Genomic DNA, 19,653 nt, shown 5'->3' with positions numbered 1-19,653 from the left:
CACAAAGAAATAAAAGGCATCCACATCAGCCAGGAGGAGGTCAAACTTTCAATCTTTGCAGATGACATAATATTCTATATGGAAAACCCAAAAGATTCCACCAAAAAACTGCTAGAATTGATTCATGAATTCAGCACAGTTGCAGGATATAAAATCAATGCACAGAAATAGGTTGCATTCCCATACACTAATAATGAACCCACAGAAAGAGAATTCAAGGAATCGATCCCGTTTACAGTTGCACCAAAACCCATAAAATGCCTAGGAATAAATCTAACCAAAGAGGTGAAAAATATATATGTTGAAAACTATAGAAAGCTTATGAAAGAAATTGAAGAAGACACACACACAAAAAATGGATAAAGATTCCATGTTCCTGGATAGGAAGAACACATATTGTTAAAATGTCGATACTACCCAAAGCAATCTACATATTCAATGCAATCCCTATCAAAATAACACCAGCATTCTTCACAGAGCTAGAACAAATAATCCTAAAATTTGTATGGAACCAGAAAAGACCCCGAATAGCCAAAGCAATCTGGAAAAAGAAAACCAAAATGGGAGGCATCACAATTCCAGACTTCAAGCTGTACTACAAAGTTGAATCATCAAGACAGTATGGTACTGGCACAAGAACAGACACTTAGCTCAATGGAACAGAATAGAGAACCCAGAAATGGACCCACAAACCTATGGCCAACTAATCTTTGACAAAGCAGGAAAGAATATCCAATGGAATAAACATAGTCTCTTCAGCAGGTGGTGCTGGGAAAACTGGACAGCAACATGCAGAAGAATGAACATGGACTACTTTCTTACACCAGACACAAAAATAAATTCAAAATGGATGAAAGACCTTAATGTAAGACAGGAAGCCATCAAAATCCTCGAGGAGAAAGCAGGCAAAAACCTCTTTGATCTTGGCCACAGCAACTTCTTACTCAACACATCTCCAGAGGCAAGGGAAACAAAAGCAAAAAATGAACTACTGGGACCTCATCAAAATAAAAAGCTTCTGCACAGTGAAGGAAACAATCAGCAAAACCAAAAGGCAACCAATGGAATGGGAGAAGATATCTGCAAATGATGTATCAGATAAAGGGTTAGTATCAAAAATCTATAAAGAACTTATCAAACTTTACACCCAAAAAGCAATCCAGTGAAGAAACAGGCAATAGACATGAATAGACACTTCTCCAAAGAAGACATCCAGATGGCCAACGGACACATGAAAAAATGCTCAACATCACTCATCATCCAGGAAATACAAATCAAAACCACAATGAGATACCATCTTACACCTGTTAGAATGACTAACATTAACAATTCAGGCAACAACAAATGTTGGTGAGGATGTGGAGAAAGAAGATCTCTTTTGCATTGTTGGTGGGAATGCAAGCTGGTGCAGCCACTCTGGAAAACAGTATGGAGGTTCCTCAAAAAACTAAAAATAAAATACCCTACGACCCAGCAATTGCACTACTAAGCATTTATCCAAGGGATACAGGTATGCTGTTTTGAAGGGACACATGAATCCCCCAATGTTTATAGTAGCACTCTCAACAATAGCCAAAGTATGGAAAGAGCCCAAATGTCCATCAATGGATGAATGGATAAAGAAGATGTGGTATATATGTACAATGGAATATTACTCAGAAGTCAAAAAGAATGAAATCTTGCCATTTGGAACTACATGGATGGAACTGAAGGGTATTATGCTAAGTGAAATTGGTCAGAGAAAGACAAATATCATATGACTTCACTCATATTAGGACATTAAGAGACAAAACAGATGGGGGCGCCTGGGTGACGCAGTCGGTTAAGCGTCCGACTTCAGCCAGGTCACGATCTCGCGGTCCGTGAGTTCGAGCCCCGCGTCGGGCTCTGTGCTGATGGCTCGGAGCCTGGAGCCTGTTTCCGATTCTGTGTCTCCCTCTCTCTCTGCCCCTCCCCCGTTCATGCTCTGTCTCTCTCTGTCCCAAAAATAAATAAACGTTGAAAAAAAAAAAAAAAATTAAAAAAAAAAAAAAAAGAGAGACAAAACAGATGAACATAAGGGAAGGGAAACAAAAATAATATAAAAACGGAGGGGGACAAAACATAAAAGACTCATAAATATGGAGACAAACTGAGGGTTACTGGAGGGATTGTGGAAGGGGGGATGGGCTCAATGGATAAGAGGCACTAAAGAATCTACTCCTGAAATCATTGTTGCACTATATACTAACTAATTTGTATGTAAATTAAAAAAAATAAAATGAAATTCAAATAAAAAATAAAATAAAATAAAAGAAAGAAAGAAAGAAAGAAAGAAAGAAAGAAAGAAAGGAAGGAAGCCTTCTAGAGCTAAATGTGTGAAAGAGTATGGGTTTTATGGTCCTGGGCTTCAAGAAGCTCAGCTTGCTGTTGGTTCCCACCAAGTCACTTCATGTCTCTATGTGCCAGTTGCCTTATATGTTCTTTTCTTTTTTCTTTGCTTTTCTTTTCTTTCCTTTTCTCTTCTCGTCTCTCCTTTCCTTTTCTTTCTTTCTTTCTTTCTTTCTTTCTTTCTTTCTTTCTTTCTTTCTTTCTTTCTTTCTTTCTTTCTTTCTTTCTTTCTTTCTTTCTTTCTTTCCTTTTCAAGAGAGAGCATGAGCAGGGAAAGGAACAGTGTGAGAGAGAGAGAATCTCAAGCTGAGCATGGGACCCGACATGGGGCTCAATCCCATGACCCTGAGATCATGACCTGAGACAAAATCAACAGTCAGGGCTTAATTGCCTGAGCCATCCAGGAACCTCAGTTTCCTCATTTGTAACATGAAAATGTTATACCTCCTCCCCAACACACACACATGCACATACAAACACACCCAGGTTTGTGATACCCAGTGGTCACATGGAGCCAAACTACCAAGGTTTGAGTCCTGGCTATGGCATATCATAGGTATGTGATCTTTGACAAGTTATTTGATTTTTGTTGTCTCAGTTTCTGCATCTAAAAAAAGGCTGTTGTGAGGATTAAATGAGTAAACACATGTAAAGCCCTTATGACAAAATAGTTCACATAGTAAATGCTATTTGTGTTAGCTATTTTCACTATTATATTTTGATGTAATAGATGTTTAACAAATGTTGGTTCTTGATATTTCTACTTCTTTAACCATATAATTTTAATTCAATTTAGACTATAATAATATCTCTGTAAACAGTTTGAATCATAGATTCATTTTCTTGATGTGTACACTCATTACCTTTTAATACACTGAGAGGGGAATCTTTTGAGGAATCATAATAGTTTGCACTCAGGGCTTCCTCTGTAGCTCCTTAAAGATCCAGAAGCACAACAGAATGTATAGGAGGTTATTTTCTTTCTTTTTTTTTTTTTTTAATTTTTTTTTTCAACGTTTATTTATTTTTGGGACAGAGAGAGACAGAGCATGAACGGGGGAGGGGCAGAGAGAGAGGGAGACACAGAATCGGAAACAGGCTCCAGGCTCTGAGCCATCAGCCCAGAGCCTGACGCGGGGCTCGAACTCACGGACCGCGAGATCGTGACCTGGCTGAAGTCGGACGCTTAACCGACTGCGCCACCCAGGCGCCCCGAGGAGGTTATTTTCTTAAAATCAACTTTTGAAAACCTACAGAGAACAATATGCCTTGAATTTTTTCATTTTTTCAACATTTATTTGGCTAACACTTTACCGCACAGAAAATCTTGCCCTGATCTCTGAAGCTTCTTAAAGTCAACCTTTTTACACTAAAGGGAAAACAAGTTTGGTTCACTGGGCTCTTGACCCTAATTACCTTTCCTACAGATCCCTTCAAATTAAACCAGAACCACTCTGATTTTCACATAACATGCATCCATAAGCCCCTGAATCTCAACCTGCTCTCCCTGTTCTGATGGTATAACTTGCTCTCCTTACCTTTCTGACGGGAATTCAATAGCATTTACTGAGCACTCCTTACAAAATCAGAGCAGGACTAAAAGAACTAAGAGTGGTAAAATAACACTAACTAAAATGCTGTCTGGAAGAAAGGCCTGAATATCATTATAGGCTGGTAGTGTTCTGGAAAGAAAGCTACTGGTTTGGTCGGAGTGACTGAGAGATGCCTGACAGCTGAAGTTAGTCTTTGCCTAAATTTTGAAGGACTTTTGAAGCTGGAAGGGAGCTTTCATTTTTTCCTCTTTTTGCAGATAAGAAAAACAAGGCCAGAGATTAAGTCACTTGGCCAAAGTAATGCATCTAGCTACTGGGGAAAAAAAAAAAAAGTCATCAAGATTGAAAAACCCAAATCCCCAAGAGAGAATCAAATGCTTTCTCCATTAAAGCATACCACATTTGAATAAGTACAAAGCCTCAGAAGAGCCTTCCAGGCAGGGGGAGGAGGGCAAAGTGGGCAAAATGGCAGTAAACAACTCCTATGGGCCTGGCAGTCAAGGAGTCAGTGCTGGACAGGAGCAGAGCAAAATGGATCAGTAGGGTGGAGCCCCATCATGTTCAGCAGCACAATTTTATCCTGAGGAACTTCCAACCAGTGCCCTATGATTTTTTAAGAAAGATAGCTTTTAAAACCTTAGTGATTCACATGTAACTGCATTATCTTTAAATTTCAAACAAACAAAAAAGCTATTGAGTGAATTATTTAACCTTATTGTATTGCTAAGTATACTGTTAGATGACAAGACATAGTTTACATAGTTTAATATGGCATAGTTTGATGAAATCAAAATCTAAACTTTGTGGCTTGGAATTTCTTGGAATTTCTTTTCTGTCCGCTAAATAGTGAGCTAATTTCCACACGAGTTCAGAGACTGTCCCTTATATTGGAAGGCCATAAATCAAAGATAGACTTCTAAGAGGTTTGAATTGTTCTGTCCCTAAGCTTAGATCCCAACCCTCAAAGGTATGGCATTATGAATGTCCTATAAAGTATGAGAGCCTCCAGTGATGTGTAATGAAATTCTTAATGCTATCAGGGAATAAGGAGAGATTTTTCTTTTACGAACTATGAGCATGGGATACAGGGCCCTAAGTGAGCAGCACTAAGTGCACCAGCTGCTGTCAGTCAATATTTTGGCCATTAATAGTCATTTAAGCTATTAGTCCAATTTAAATGACTATCATCATGGCTTAAGATATAAACCAGTTATAGACTTCAATACTTAAATTTTGAAATAATGAGAGCCGCAGAATGTCATGAAACACAATTACCCATTACTGTTCCTCATGAAGCAAAAATATGGTTATAATGCTGTTACTGATTTTTAAAAGCATCCTAGGACCCTTAATGTCAAAAAACAAGATATTTTTCATATAATAGATTATTTGTAGTTGGGAGTATCAGACTGATCTCCAATGAACACAGAATCAAACTGAACACTACACATGATTTTTCTTGGCCTCCACAACCCCTCATAGGATATTTTAAGGTTAACAACTTGGAAATTGTTTCTATCAATAACTATAAGAGAGCAACTAAATGTTCTATTTGATAACTTTTCCCCTCATTTTTCTTGAACTGCTCATTTCCTAAGTCCCTGCTCCTTAGAATTTTTAAGTTGGATTCCTGATCTACTGATAAAATGCATTAACATCTAATCTTTCTTCTAAAGGATATTTGACACATTTCAGCAGAATAACCAGCAGAAAGGCAGAATGTCTTAGTAGAGATGGAGGTTGAATCCCAACTCAGCAGCTAATTACATGACCTTCACCTAGCTAAGTTTTCCTTTCCTTGCCTGTGAAATTAAGATATTGGAATTATGATCTCTAAGACTCCTTCCCAATTTGTGAATTTCAAATTCATTTATAGGCATTGGGCACTTCATTCACTTGGCATTTCCTTTCCCCTTCTCATTTAAACGTGTTTATTAGAATGTCCAATCTTGTTCCTCTGTTGTAGTTTCAGACTATTTTATCACTGATAGAAAGTCGCCAATAAACAGTTTAGATACAATGATGAACAGGAGCCAACTTTATAGACATGTGTATGTATAAAAGCAAATGGACCTTGCTATGAATGACTGTTCAGTTTTGGGGAAGTTAGTTCACTGCTCTGAGATTTAGTTTCTTCCTCTGTATAATGAGGGGGCTGGAGAAGATAACCTCTATGATCCACTTAAATTTCAACAATTATAATTCTTTACCAACAACAAAAAAATAACACTAAAATAAAAGTATTTTCATTCATTTATATAGTTTAAGATAACTCAAGGATACTCAAAATTTTAGTAAAGGAATAGTTATGCATACATATGCATGTTTTCATAATTTTTATAATCATTTTACTTTGCATTGTTTCAGAATTAGCTTTCAATAACTTACATATAAAAAATTCAGAGGAATGGAAATCAGACAACTTAATCCCACTCTTATAAACCACAAGCCTTAAGAATAGCAGTTTAAAGAAATGCTATCTGAACCATTCTGCAATACACTAATATTTTATGATTTCAACCTCAACTTGAAAGTATTTCATGAAGTTTTTAAGAAGTAAAGGTAATCTGGGACTTTTTTCAGGCTCAAAAGTAAAAGTTGCACTTATATATTATGAGTACAAACTATGGTTGAATTTTAATAAATCATCAAAATTTAATCAAGTGTTTACAAAAGAATGTATCCATCATGGATTAGCTGAAATTGGTAAAATGAGTCATAGTTTAACCGTATTCAGTGCCGTGAAGAAATCTTCTAATAAAGATTTATAATTTAAAAATCTGTGTTGTTATACAAAACCATATATAGCCCTTTAATTTAATGCCAAGAATTACATTGTTTCTGGCTTCTCAGATTACATCCCATATCCTCTTTGATTATTTATTAGCCAAGTCAAGAGAAAGATCATGGTTCACTGTTGATGGAGAAAAGCAAATGACTGGTACTTCGGGCTTTACACCTGACAGAACCACTTCCTTTCTGTTTGACATTTTCTTCAACCTGATTGTGTTTTCCCCTCAAATGAAAGTTTTGTTTTTTGCTTTAAGACCCTCAGCACAAAAGAATTTAACTCTGTGCTCGGAAGGGATCAGCACATCAGTCTCCTGAAAGAAAATATACTGCTTAGCCTATAACTTTTAGTTCCTAGCTCAAGTATCTCACCATGGAATCTAGTTTAGGCATAGAATTTCTTACAGTCTCAAATCATGACTGTACATTATTATCATCACAACATCACATGGTTAGCATATATAATTGATCCTGTGCCCTGAACCTCAGGGATATAAAAGGCTTTAAGACTTCCAAAATGAGGGAAGAAAAATATAAAAGTACATTTTTTGCTATGAATTATAGCAATGCTTCACTTGTTTTCATTGTGTTCAAAGTTCCTATCCATTACCAAGCTAAGAATAGTATAGCAAGTTTTAGAACTACTGGTGTCTTGCATTGTACTTTCAAAGACGAGAGTACAGCATGGATAATCTCTGCACATTTTACTAAACTTTCTGAAAGGAATGACACGGTAAATTGTACAGAAAGAGCAATACTTCAGGAGTTTAAAATATTAAATGCTTTTTCAGATCTTTCCCCCTACTCCCTGCCAAAGGCACATAGCATATAATATTAAAAATGACAGTAATTATAAATTAGAAAGTGTAAAATCAGGCTAAGAAATGAAAAGTATTGCGTAAGGAAACTTTTGTATAAGAAAATAAAACATTGCCCATATAATTAAAATGGGTTTGGATACAGTTTTTCCAATAGCAGGGGTGGGGTATGTTTCTGCCAGTTTCCTTCTTGAAACTAGTTGACATAAGACGATTCATTCCATACAGTTTTAAATAATGCTATTTCCAGAACGTTATAAAACTCATCAGTCCCTCCTGTGAAAGATTGCTGCTCTTTGTGACTGCAGAGTCCTGACTTCCCAATATCTATCATTACAAAAACAAACAGTTTGCTCGGTTGGACTCCCCACATGACAATGGACCCGCATCTGTCAACAGACTCGCATTATGTGCCGCCTGAGAACACGACTATGACATTTACTCTTGTGACAGGGCAAATTTCAGCAGCTCATCTGGAAAGAGATGAGCATTCATTATGCTGCAGCACCTTTCATCAAGCTAATGACATTTCAATCAGCACATTTTCTCCAGTTTCAATACTTTGCCATCTGAGCACAAGTCTCTAATTACGCCCAAGCAACAAGTTTCACATCAATCCTACAATTTCTGCACTCACCATACACCATTGCTCCTCCGGTTTCATGCAAGAAGCGAAATCGATGATTTTTAAATAACCAGATTGTCAAAATGGTAAGGATGAGCAAAAAATTAAAGACAAGCAGCTCCACTGCTCCCTGATGTTGAAACTGATACTCATCCTTCTCTGACATAATCCTTTGCTGTCTCTCCATTCTCTGGTCTTCTCGTAATTCCTTAGACAAAAACCTGGATAAGGACTATTTTATCCAGATTTGCCTGAAACAGTCTAGCTGCCTGAAGATTTCAGAATAAACACTGCCACTTAAGTTGCTACTTCATGAGCGTTCTGCCTTAGTATTCAGATGGCTTCTCGTTACAACTTCCTGTTTCTCTTAAAGCAGCCCTGTCTCTTTTCAAACTCCAGAGTGTAGTTTCATCATGGACTCTTACGGTCTTGAAACAATCCATTCCACGAAATTATCTCTCATGTTGGACAAACCTGCAAGCAATCATTCTGAGATCTTGACTCATGATTCTTACTGTTTTAAACAAGCTCCTTAAATTGCATAACTGGTGAACTGTAGATTAAGAATAAAACAGATCACCTTTCATCAGCAACATTTTCTAAGTTCAAAAAGCTAATTCCGAATCATAACCTCACTCACACGCCAGATTTCACCTCTCCAACCAAAGTCTACCAATGTGACAGGGTTTAATTGATGGCTCTGATTTGACCTAAGATGATTTCACAGGAATTTTGTTTTAAGGTGAGAATGAAAAAAGAATTTAGTATATGACTCCTCCTCCCTCTCTATGGCTTTATATAACTGGTAGTCACAAGTGCAGCATTTAAACTGCTCCCTTTTACCAAGAATAAATGAAAGCAAAAGACACAAAGAAAATCCTGTCCCCATCTCTACAGCTGTGCTGTTTGGATATGTTAAGTCAAAAAAGAAAAGACACTAAACACATATCTTTGAAGGAAGAAACCATATAGCCATCCTCAGCAATACTACGTACATGGATTTCTCTTTATAGAGCTTCTGGTCCAGACATCCAGGACCCACAGAAATCTGCCATAGATCACAAACTTCCTCTGTCCTGTGGCAAAACAATGTGGTGAGGTCACTGAGGAATAGTCTGCCACCAGCAACAAAGGCTCCAAAAATCACAAGACTTAGACCATAACAGTGATGATTCTTCAGCTCACCTTCCATTTGGCAGGCCGTTTCTGTTTGAATTCATATTTTTACGCTTTTTGAAAAAGTTCAAGACAATATTACTACCAGGGGCTCTGCTGATTTTTCAGCAACTGCTATGATTTGTTGGCCTTATTGGTTCTATAGATTAGATACATCCAAGGGTTCAGTGCAATTAGATACATCCAAGGGTTCAGTGAGTTTTTTCTCATTTCATGGTACTATTGTAACTCAGGAGTATAAATCATTTAGTATGCCCACATTCAACAGAATTGGCGTTCAGTGTGTAGAGTGTAAATGATTTCTTGAGTAGAGAAAGTCCAAATATATCCTTCAAAGCTCTTGTCACCAAAAGCTAGAGGTCAAACATATATTGGAAACTAACTAGCTCCCCAATAACAGTTTCACCCACAGGAAAGTCTCTCAACCACTTACTGTAAAACTGCTGTTTCAGCTTCTTTGCCTTCTGCAACTTTTGAAGCTGATTTCCTCTCTGAGTTTAACTCAGTGGGGGGTATTTATGTGGGCTGCAGATGTTCTTTTAACACACTACCCTTTTTGGCAGGCATATATGTGATGACTAATATTCGCACTGTTTTGAAATCTGTCAGCTAATGCTTGTGAGAATTTCATGAAGCCTTAGTTAGCAGGTTCTACCTTTACAATTTTGCAATCCCACAGGTTTAGTCTTGAGTTGTTAGATTTACAAGATAACCCGAATTCAAAGTCTAGCAATTCCCTTTTCTTTTTTTCTGTTTTGATCATCATTTAATTACTTTGGTTTCCTTTTAATAATGGTAATTACTCCATCTGGGTAGAATAAACTTTCTTTGGTTGTCTTATTATGACATCCAATTGCATTCTCTTACCCAATAACACAGCTCAATGAGAGGATTAAAGTCCCTGAAATGTTTTGATTGGCTAATACATTGTTTTTAAAAGTCCTAAATTTGATGTCAACATACTCAAATAAGTATATTTCACATTGAAAACTATATATATGGCTTCTCTAGGAAAAAAAACAAACAAAACTGGTAAGATCTGGCCCACTGGGCTCTCCTTCCCATGTGGCCACAATCTGTTAGTGCCTGTTTGCCACAAATCCCATTCATCCCATTTCACTCATTCATGTTCCCTGTGTGGCCCCTGCAGTCATTTGGAAGTGTGGCCCCTGGTTCACTCTAGGAATGGAATATATTCACTGTTCTGCTGTTCAGTATCATTTTATTTTCTGTTGCACCAATAAAAGTACAAAAAAATGAAATAGAAAAACATATTAATATGGCACCTACCATGGACAGGAAATATTTTAGGAAATTTAATTTAGTCTAAATTAATGTTCATAAAAACTCTTCTTTCTACAGCTGAGGGATTTAAGGCTCAGAGTTGACAACATATGCGAGGGTGCATAACTAGTGGAAGTTAAATTTCTGTCTGGGGTTTAATGGCCTTAAGATGACATTTCTACAGTGATTAAATCATCTTGGTTTGTCAGGGACTTTCCTGGTTTTAGTACTGAAAGTCCTGTATCCCAGGAAACTCCTTAGTCACAGGCAAACCAATCATCCTAACAGCCAAGGTTTCCAAAATGTGAAAATCCTTTTCTGTCAATAATAACTATTCTTTCTGACATTCCTGAGGGGTAATTCACACAAAGAAGAATATCAATTAAAAATTAAGGCACTGTTTTATTAGCCGGTGACAATAATCCTTAATGCCAGGTTCTCTGATGAAGTTGGAATGGAACCCAAAATTTAGGCACAAGGCTCAAAGAAACATTCTTGATTGTTCCTTAATCCTACTCTTAGAACCTGCTGGGCAGTGAGTCAAAAGTTCTTGCTGCAAGATGCAACATGCAGGTGAGAGGAAGTAAAGAGAAAAACAAGATGGCACAGCCCATTTCAGTGAGTATGCCCTGCCTTAGCTTGCCTATCCAGCACCATGGAAGGAAAGACTTGAAGAGAGGAGCCTCCCAGGCCCGGTAACCTTGTATTGCATGGTAATACCACCACTAGTGAACATGACCAATTAGAATGTATAGACTGAGTTTCAGAATCTAACCAATCATCTGAGAGTTCCTTATTCTTGGAGAGGACAGTGGAGATTGTGGGCTCAGAGGATCAAGAAGGGAAATTTTCCTAGGGTTGAGGAGAGATGCTGAGAGTTCCCTTTCCTCAATCACTAGAGTCCCACCCTGCCAACTTCTCCCTCAACCACTCTGTTTAACAGAAAATACTTAAGCCAACCCAGTGCTTCATTCACTTGGCCTATCTTCCAATATTCATCCCTCTCTGAGACCGGTGAAGTGGGGCTATATATTTTGCCCCCAAAATTTCTGAAATCGGCCAGGACAGGACTGTAATTAAGTTTACTTAAGGAGCATACCATGTCCTGAACCAAAAATTCATGCCCCATCCCCCATTCTATTGTCAAATTCATCATAAATCCATCCATTAAAGTAATGAAATAAGGAGACTATTAGGCTGGGGTGGCTCTAATGCCTTGGTAGCCTATGCAAACAAACCAAATCTAAGCCACAGTCAATGCACTCAAACCTAAGAGTGAAACTTAAGAACAATCAATTACAAACAGCCACCTAGACTCTCCCAAATAAGGCAATCACTTAAGTGATACCCAATCAAATAATTTCTGAGACTCACTTCCACATCTTTTCTATAAATATTTCTCTCTTAGCTCCTGTTGGTAGAGTACTCCTAAACACTTTCAGTTTAATGCTGCCCCAGTTTAAATGGATATATACTCCCAAATAAACTTTTACAAATTTTAATGTGCCTTAGTTTACCTTTTAACACATCCCAGCTTCCCTACCCTCCAAAAGAGTCACATTAGCACAAAAATGTCCCGAATTTGAAGAATATGTACCCTTCCCATTAATAGACTCTACAGAAAAATAAGAGTTCAAAAATTTCACAAGGAAGTTAAATTGCAATAAACACTTAAACAATATTAACTTCCTCAAAACTTACTACCCAATACCTGGTTTTTCTTTGTCTGCCTCTGTAGAGTCTTAGGTCTCTGGAACCCAGGGCCAAAAACCCTCAGTGGGGGAAAAACACATTTTGGAACAATGCTGGAGCCTCTGACCATAGCACACCCCCTCGGGCATAATGTCCCTCTCTTAAGAACGTAACGGATACCACCTACTCCCCCTCAGGTTCCCCTCAGGAATTGGACAATCAAAATACCTAGGGAAACTAAGTAAACCATAAAACTTATGTTATCTGAGGGACAGTAAGGCCATGTCTGACTCCTCACACAATGGAATGGAGCCAATCAGAAATGGACAACCCAGCATCTAGAGTTATCCAGCCAGCAAGGGTAGAACCTGAGAAGGAATGAGGGGGAAGGGAAGAGGGTACTGAACAGAACCTTATGAAACAAAGACTCTTGCCTATAGTCATGGGTATTCACCCTCAAATGCCCCCTCTCTGTAAAGAAAGCTTTCATACTACTCTTATTTTCTAATCTTATACTCTAATAAACTTTTGCCTGCTGCTCATTTTGTGTCCAGTTCTTCATTCTTCGAAGCAGCAAGACAACAAATCCCCAGTACGGAGGTAAAAAATCCTGCAACATTTCTATTCAACAACTCAGGTACAGAAACATGTTTGGCATAAATGAGGATCTCTTCTTTCTTCTACCCTACAAGGTGTGTTCCTTCAGTGCTCTGAAGTGGGAAAACCGGGATATAGACCTCACTGTTTTTTCCCAGGTGACAATTTATCTCTGGATTGTTGATCTTTGATGGCCAGGAGTACATAAGAAGTTTCCCTATTCAGGGATAACCAGAAAGTGAATCCCCTTCCACTTGCACTGGATGCCACTTACTGGCCTTGCCCCAGAAAACATATACGAGATTCCACTTTTTATTTAGGCATTTATTCATTGAAGAATTCCCAAAGCTGTACAGAGTGGAAGAAAAGCAAATTTGGCATTGTGCTTGTAATCTAGCCACATCGGCCCTATGCCATTAAAGGGCAGTGGCTTCACAGCTAAAGCCTCAAGAGCGAGGAGGGTCCCAGATGGATAGCCCTGGATTCTTAATTCAGCCTCTTCTCTCCTTTTGTCTCCAGCTTTGTCCTGGCAACACATCACCACTTTTCTTTTGTAGAGAGAAACAATAAATGTTACATACCAATTATATCTCAATTTGAAAAGGTTAAGAAAAAAGAAATAAAAGCTTTGGTCCATTGATCCCCTCTTCTGTCTTGCACATATTGAAGAGTCAGGCATGAGAAACTCATTGGCTTTTTATTGTATTTAATCTCTGTCAGCTTTTCACAAGGTAAGGTAAATGCAAGCTGGCCACAGTGGCTTCCCCCAACCTAGGAAGGAAGTTTCAGAGATGAAGGGAAGTCTGAGCTCCGGAGCCAAGGACAGGGAGGACAAAATGGAAAACTGCCACTGGAAGCTACAGCTTATTTTAATGAAAATTTCCTGCAATCAAAGACCTGAGAAAATGCATTTCTTTGATTTCCTATTAACTGTCCACATGATAAATTAACATTCTTCTTAGGATATAACTTCTATTCTATGTCTTAAAAACTAGTAAGTCTGACCTCATTAGCTAAAAGACATTTTGCCCTATCACTTCTGTTAAGTTATAAAATGTTTATATGAACTAGGAAGAAAGGCCCCATTCCCTTCATCTCTCCCTAATTTCTACACTTTTTTCCAGTGAAAGGGACAAAAGAGAAGGGAAAGCAGAATTTTCAAAAAGGTGACACTGAATAATCTTAAAAATATTTTTTTCTGAAATGAAGTATGTAAATGGCAAGCAGGTTTTGACAGAAATACCTCTAGTGTCTCTTAAATCTATTAAAAATCCAGCCTTTGAGGCAGGCTTTGTTGGATGATGTCTCAATGTGGGTTCCCTCAAAAGCAGAGCCTAAGACAAGGACTTAGGTGCAGCTAGTTTATTTAGATAACCCCAGGAATCACAAGCGAGGAAGTGTGCATAAAGACCAGGAAATACCATTATTCAGAAATAAAATTATAAGCCTCATTGGAGCCATTCCCCATTTCATCCATATCTTTACAGGGTCTGTGTACTTTGAAACTTTAATTTATAGGTATGCTGAAAACATTCCTTAAGCAGCACCTAAGATTAATTTTATTTATGCTTGAGGCAACTAAATTACATAATAAATTCCATGACAAACAACATGGGTCTCTTGGATAAGAAGGGAAATCATGCCCTATGGCCAGCGGAGTTAAAGTCCCATATCACCTGTGGAGACGAAATTCTATATGGTTTGAAATGTTATTTTATGATGGTTATGTCATATCTAAAGTTTATGCTTTAAATTAAAAGTTTAAAACTACCCTGGGACTCTTTGAAGACTATGTAACTTGGTGTATGCACATATAAACATACATTATATACAACCCCAGGATTGTACTCCAAATAAAGTTTAAATTAACAGTAGGTGGTTAAATATTCATTTTAATCCAGCATTGAAAGTTTTAAGGGATTTCATAGGAAAGTGTGATTTTAGTTCTATAAAAATGTCCTACATTACTGTGGAAGAAAACGACAAATTCACAAAGCTTTTCAATGGCATTTCTTTTGTGTGTTCTTATTACATTAGATATTAGATCCAAGAATGTTTCTTCATTACCTAGACTAAGTATGGATATGCAAATAACAATTATATTATTCAGTTAGAAGATATAAGTAAGTAATCCATTCTCATTTCTAAGCTCTAGTTGAATGTATATGCTCCCTCCCATTCATATGTTGAAACTTAATCCTTACTATGATAATATTTGGAGGTTGGTCTTTTGGGATATAATTAGGGACTAGTGCCCTTATAAAAAGGACCCCAGAGAATCCCCTTGGCCTTTCTATCATGTGAGGACACAGCTAGAATATAACTGTCTATGTATGAACCAGGAAATGGATTCTCAACAGACTCCAAATCTGCTAGCATCTTGATTTTGGGCTCCCCAGCCTCCAGAACTGCGAGAAATAGATGTTGTATAAGCCACTCAGATTATGGTAATTTTGATATAACAGCCCAGACAGACTAAGACACTAGGTAGGGGAAAGAATATTCCTCAAAATACTATCAGGACATATAAATCTCAATTAAAGCTGTAACAGAGAACATTGTATTATAGCAGCTGTCAGAAAGGCTCTTCAAGTTTCTCAGATTCCTTAACAAAATTCTTGAAAAGATAAGACAATTATGAACATTTACTCACTCTTCATATTCTCTCTACAAAAATAGTTTTTCTACAGCACATTTGGGCTCCACAACTGAGGGACTATAAACAATATACAGTTTGTAAATGTTAAGTGAAGAATTTTTTAAAAAAACAAAAATGTCTTCCTGTCTCTACTTTGAACATACTTTGAACTTTGTCTGTTAATGCACTATAATCTTGAGAAATGTTAAATTTAGAAAAAGCAGAATCAATTGATTGTCAGAAATTTAAGATTGAAACAGTGCTGAATTCTACCAAAACTTACTCTTACAACTAATTTATATCCATGTGAAAAATGGAATTGTTCTATTAGGATTCTGCACTTTAACCTCAGTTCCTCCCTTTCACTATCTTAACAAAAGAATATACACAAAATAAAAACTGAGCAAGAACACAGTTATACCTGAAGTATAAGGCTTTTGGTGAACTATGTTTGAGAATCTGGCTTATACCAGAGGCCTCCCATCTCACCCAAAATCTACATGGGAAAGTAAGGAGAACACATTCAGAGACACACCTCCTGAGGTAAGACCAGATCTGCAGGGCAGACTCCACATCCATGCACTTAGCCTGTTTTAAGAAGGGAGGTCTCCTGCAGAGACAGCAGGAAAGAGAAAGAAAAAAAAAAAGAATGTTAGTGCTCTACCCGCCCCTCAACCTTCAGGGCTCACTTCAACTGCAATGATCAAAGAAGGAGATAAAATGTTCAACCTTCTCTGCTCCTAAGCACTGGAAACTCACCTCCAGTAAGGTGTAGCCCAACTGATATGAGAGTGGGATCACCCACTGAACATTCCTGTTCCAAGGGATCAAGAGAGAGGCAGAAGCTCCCTCGTGGCACCTCCAAAAGGTTAGATGTATAGGTAGAAGTTTCCTCCTGCATGGACCACTGCAAAATGTGGGGATAGTAGCAGAAGGATTGCCCATTAAGTCTCCTCAGGTATTTGTGCTTTAAACCTGTTGCATTTAACTGTCAAGCCTGTTAGGCTGTCAGGCTGACCCACTCCAGAGAGGAAACCAGCAATGTGTCTAAGCAATTCTCCTGTATTCAAGAGGATGCTTCTTTTGAATCCTCCTGAGACCAGTGTGTTGAGTGATCTAACTGTTGCTCCCTGCGAGAAAGGATAAACATTTATAAATTTGCCTTAACTCCACCTCACACCAAAGGACGAAGAATTATTCCTATTCAACTTTTTTGCGTGTAAATTGTGTTGATCCATATTGTGCAACCAGTTTTTTAAAAAAGTAAACAAGCTCCATGTGCTAGCATAAAAATACTCAAAAAATGCTCAAAAAATAAAACAACAAACATCCCAAATTTGAACACTGATTATTTGATTATTAAGTTGAAAGAGTAAGCGCTAAAATTCTAAATCAAATTCCCTTTCCCCTTGTAAACTAAATTCATTTTTTTCTGTATACTTTCTGATTTTGTTGGATTGGTCTCATTCTGATGGGGCCAGATTTCCTTCAGCAGCTGTAGTACTTTAGACCATCTCTGAAGCACTGAGATGACTATAGCTTCTTCAGCAACTACAAAGTTGAATTAATCCAGCCACAAATATTCATTCTGGTGTGCTAAAGAAAAGGACCTGAGAATCACAGCACCAGACTTACTCTAATAAGTTAAGAAAACACAAGCAATTCCCATGCCACTTAGAGCATCATCCCAATCAAAATTATCTGTCCCCATTTTTGTAATTAGTACAACCCAGGTCTATATTTTTGTCATCATTCATGGAACATTGCTGAGAGTTTTTACCACTGGGAAATGCAGGCATGTGAAGAAAACACAAAGTTACAGGTAAAATATTTTGGTATCAGGATGACCAACACAAACGTCCATATGGGCATGTGGGCCAGAGGAATTTAAACCCACAAGGGAGGAAGTACCCATTCACTGGCACATTGTGTTTCCTACACTAATGGGGAAATTCACTTGGATATATACTGCACTGTCTCGCCATTAGAGAGAAACATTCAAAATACTATCTTCTTTTTTTAAAAAAAGTTTATTTTGAGAGAGTGAGAGGGTGAGAGTGGGGGAGGCGCAGAGAGAGAGGGAGAAAGAGAATTCCCAAGTGTCAGAATCTGCACTGACAGTGCAGAGCCAATGCAGGGCTCCAAATGACAAACCATGAGATCATGACCTGAGCTGAAATCAAGAGTTGGATGCTTAACCCACCGAGCCACCCAGGTGCCTCAATACTATCTTCTTTTAAAACCATAAAATGTGCAGTGATGACACCTCTAGTCCAGTTCTCCAATAAATTTAAATTTATTGGCCGCCCTGTGTTTGTCCTGCATGTTGAAAACCTCTTAATTATTAATGAAATGACAAATGTCTAGACCTTTAACATACTCCACTATAAAATCATGTGAGGGAATTGTTACGATATGAATGGCAACAGTTTTATGGTTTGTTGGGGCTGCATGATGAATACTGTTTTATTTCCTCTACTTTCATGTGAGCTGAAAATCTCCATAATAACCTTTTTTTTCAAATGAATTTTTATGTCTCTCTTGATTGCTGCATTATGCTTTTTTTTCATGTGATTTTCCCTAAAACCTTGACGTTCCTTGGCTTTTGGACTTACCAATCCTTGAATACATTTTTCCCGCATAATCAGTGATGCAACTATTCCTTCAGATACATCTTTTCTTACAGCAGTTTGATAATCCCCTAATATTCCATTCCCTTCTGTTCTTCCATGAATCCTACAAGATCAGCAGGGCCTTGAATGTTTTGTCCTCCTGGGTAGCATTGATAGCTGGATTAGAATGCCTGACGTCTTCTTTCTTTAAAACAAGACAGTTATTCTAGGGTCCCCCATACAAAATTAATGAGTTCCAGAGCAATCAAATGTGTTCACTGTTTAAAAATATCCAGTCACCTTCTTCATCCTAAATTGTATAATTCTACCCATAAATTATCTTCCATCTGCCCAGCAGCTAACCCTGGCTTGTAAATTATCTCTTTTGAATTATTGGGCTACTTTTACAGTGACTTATCGTCCCTAAACCCTTGTTCAGAGTCCTCACTCTATGAATTTCCTGGACATCTTCCCCCAAACCATGGCCATATGAGTTTTGCAAACTAAAGCGATGGTGTCACCTTAAAACTTATCAAACAATGTGTAATGTATTCTCTGCTAATCTTCCAGTCCTTTTATCAAATATTTTCCATTCTTTTCTGAAAACACCATGCAACATCTCCACAAAATTTATATGTATATGCAGATACATAAGGGGAGTATTTTCAGGTTTACAAAAAATTAAGAGACAGATACAGAGATTTCCCTCATATCCTTTGCCCACACATATATAGCCTCCTCATTACCAGAATCATTCATAAGAATGGCACAGTTTTTTTACCGAGAACAAACTTACATTGATATATCATAATTGCCCAAAGTTCATAAAGTTCTCTTGTGGTGTTGTACATTCTATGGGTTTGGAAAAATGTATAATGACATATGCCCATCATTATAATAGCATACAGAATATTTTCACTGCTCTAAAAAAACTTCCGTGCTCTGCCAATTCATCTCCCCACTGTCTCCACCTACCCCTGGCAATGACTGATCTTCTCATCTCCATAGTTTTGCTTTTACCAGAATATCATATAGTTGGGATCAAATAATAGTAATGTAGCCTTTTCGTATTATTTTCTTTCCCTTATTAACATGTATTTAATGTTCTTCCATGTGTTCTCTACCTGGGCTTTCACTGGGGGAGTTAACCCAGTTAGCTTTCTCCATCTTACTGTTTTTATTTGTTCTCTTGAGCTCTCCAAAGTCCTTGATTGGGTAACAATAAAATATTTCCCTTTTTGCTAGTCCCATCTTTTTTCAAGAATTCAATCTTATTTCACCTCTATTTCAAAACATATGACTTCATTTTACTTTCAGCTTTCCTCATTGATGCTCTGATTGCAAGATCAAACCTCTTTCCAAAGAGTTTTCTGTCCTTGATATATCACTAAACAAACCAAATTCCTAATGTCAGAGTGTTCTGGGTAAAAATCTTAAAATTGTTCCTCTTTAGCCTTTGGTTCATAATAAGGATGGTTTTGTTTTGCCCTCTACTTCC

The 19,653-nt window shown here is 37.6% G+C and overlaps 1 protein-coding gene across 9 annotated transcripts in view; it reads right to left on the bottom strand.

The window, feature by feature from the left end:
* The window catches only part of SLC9A9 (solute carrier family 9 member A9), a 694,304-nt gene that overhangs the window by 563,061 nt on the left and 111,590 nt on the right, over positions 1-19,653 (bottom strand). The window contains exon 1 of one of the 9 annotated variants that reach the window (XM_045503381.1): positions 8,169-8,539. The exons of the other annotated variants lie outside the window; for them this stretch is intronic. Coding sequence (XP_045359337.1) covers positions 8,169-8,343 — 175 coding nt within the window. The 5' untranslated portion in view covers positions 8,344-8,539. Of the gene's footprint in view, positions 1-8,168; positions 8,540-19,653 lie in introns of those variants that run through there. 9 annotated transcript variants of the gene reach the window in all.

This window comes from Leopardus geoffroyi, chromosome C2, assembly GCF_018350155.1.
Source record: "Leopardus geoffroyi isolate Oge1 chromosome C2, O.geoffroyi_Oge1_pat1.0, whole genome shotgun sequence".
Classification (NCBI taxonomy): domain Eukaryota; kingdom Metazoa; phylum Chordata; class Mammalia; order Carnivora; family Felidae; genus Leopardus; species Leopardus geoffroyi.
Note: the sequence above shows the minus strand (reverse complement) of the source record. Positions and strands in the feature narration are given on the sequence as shown.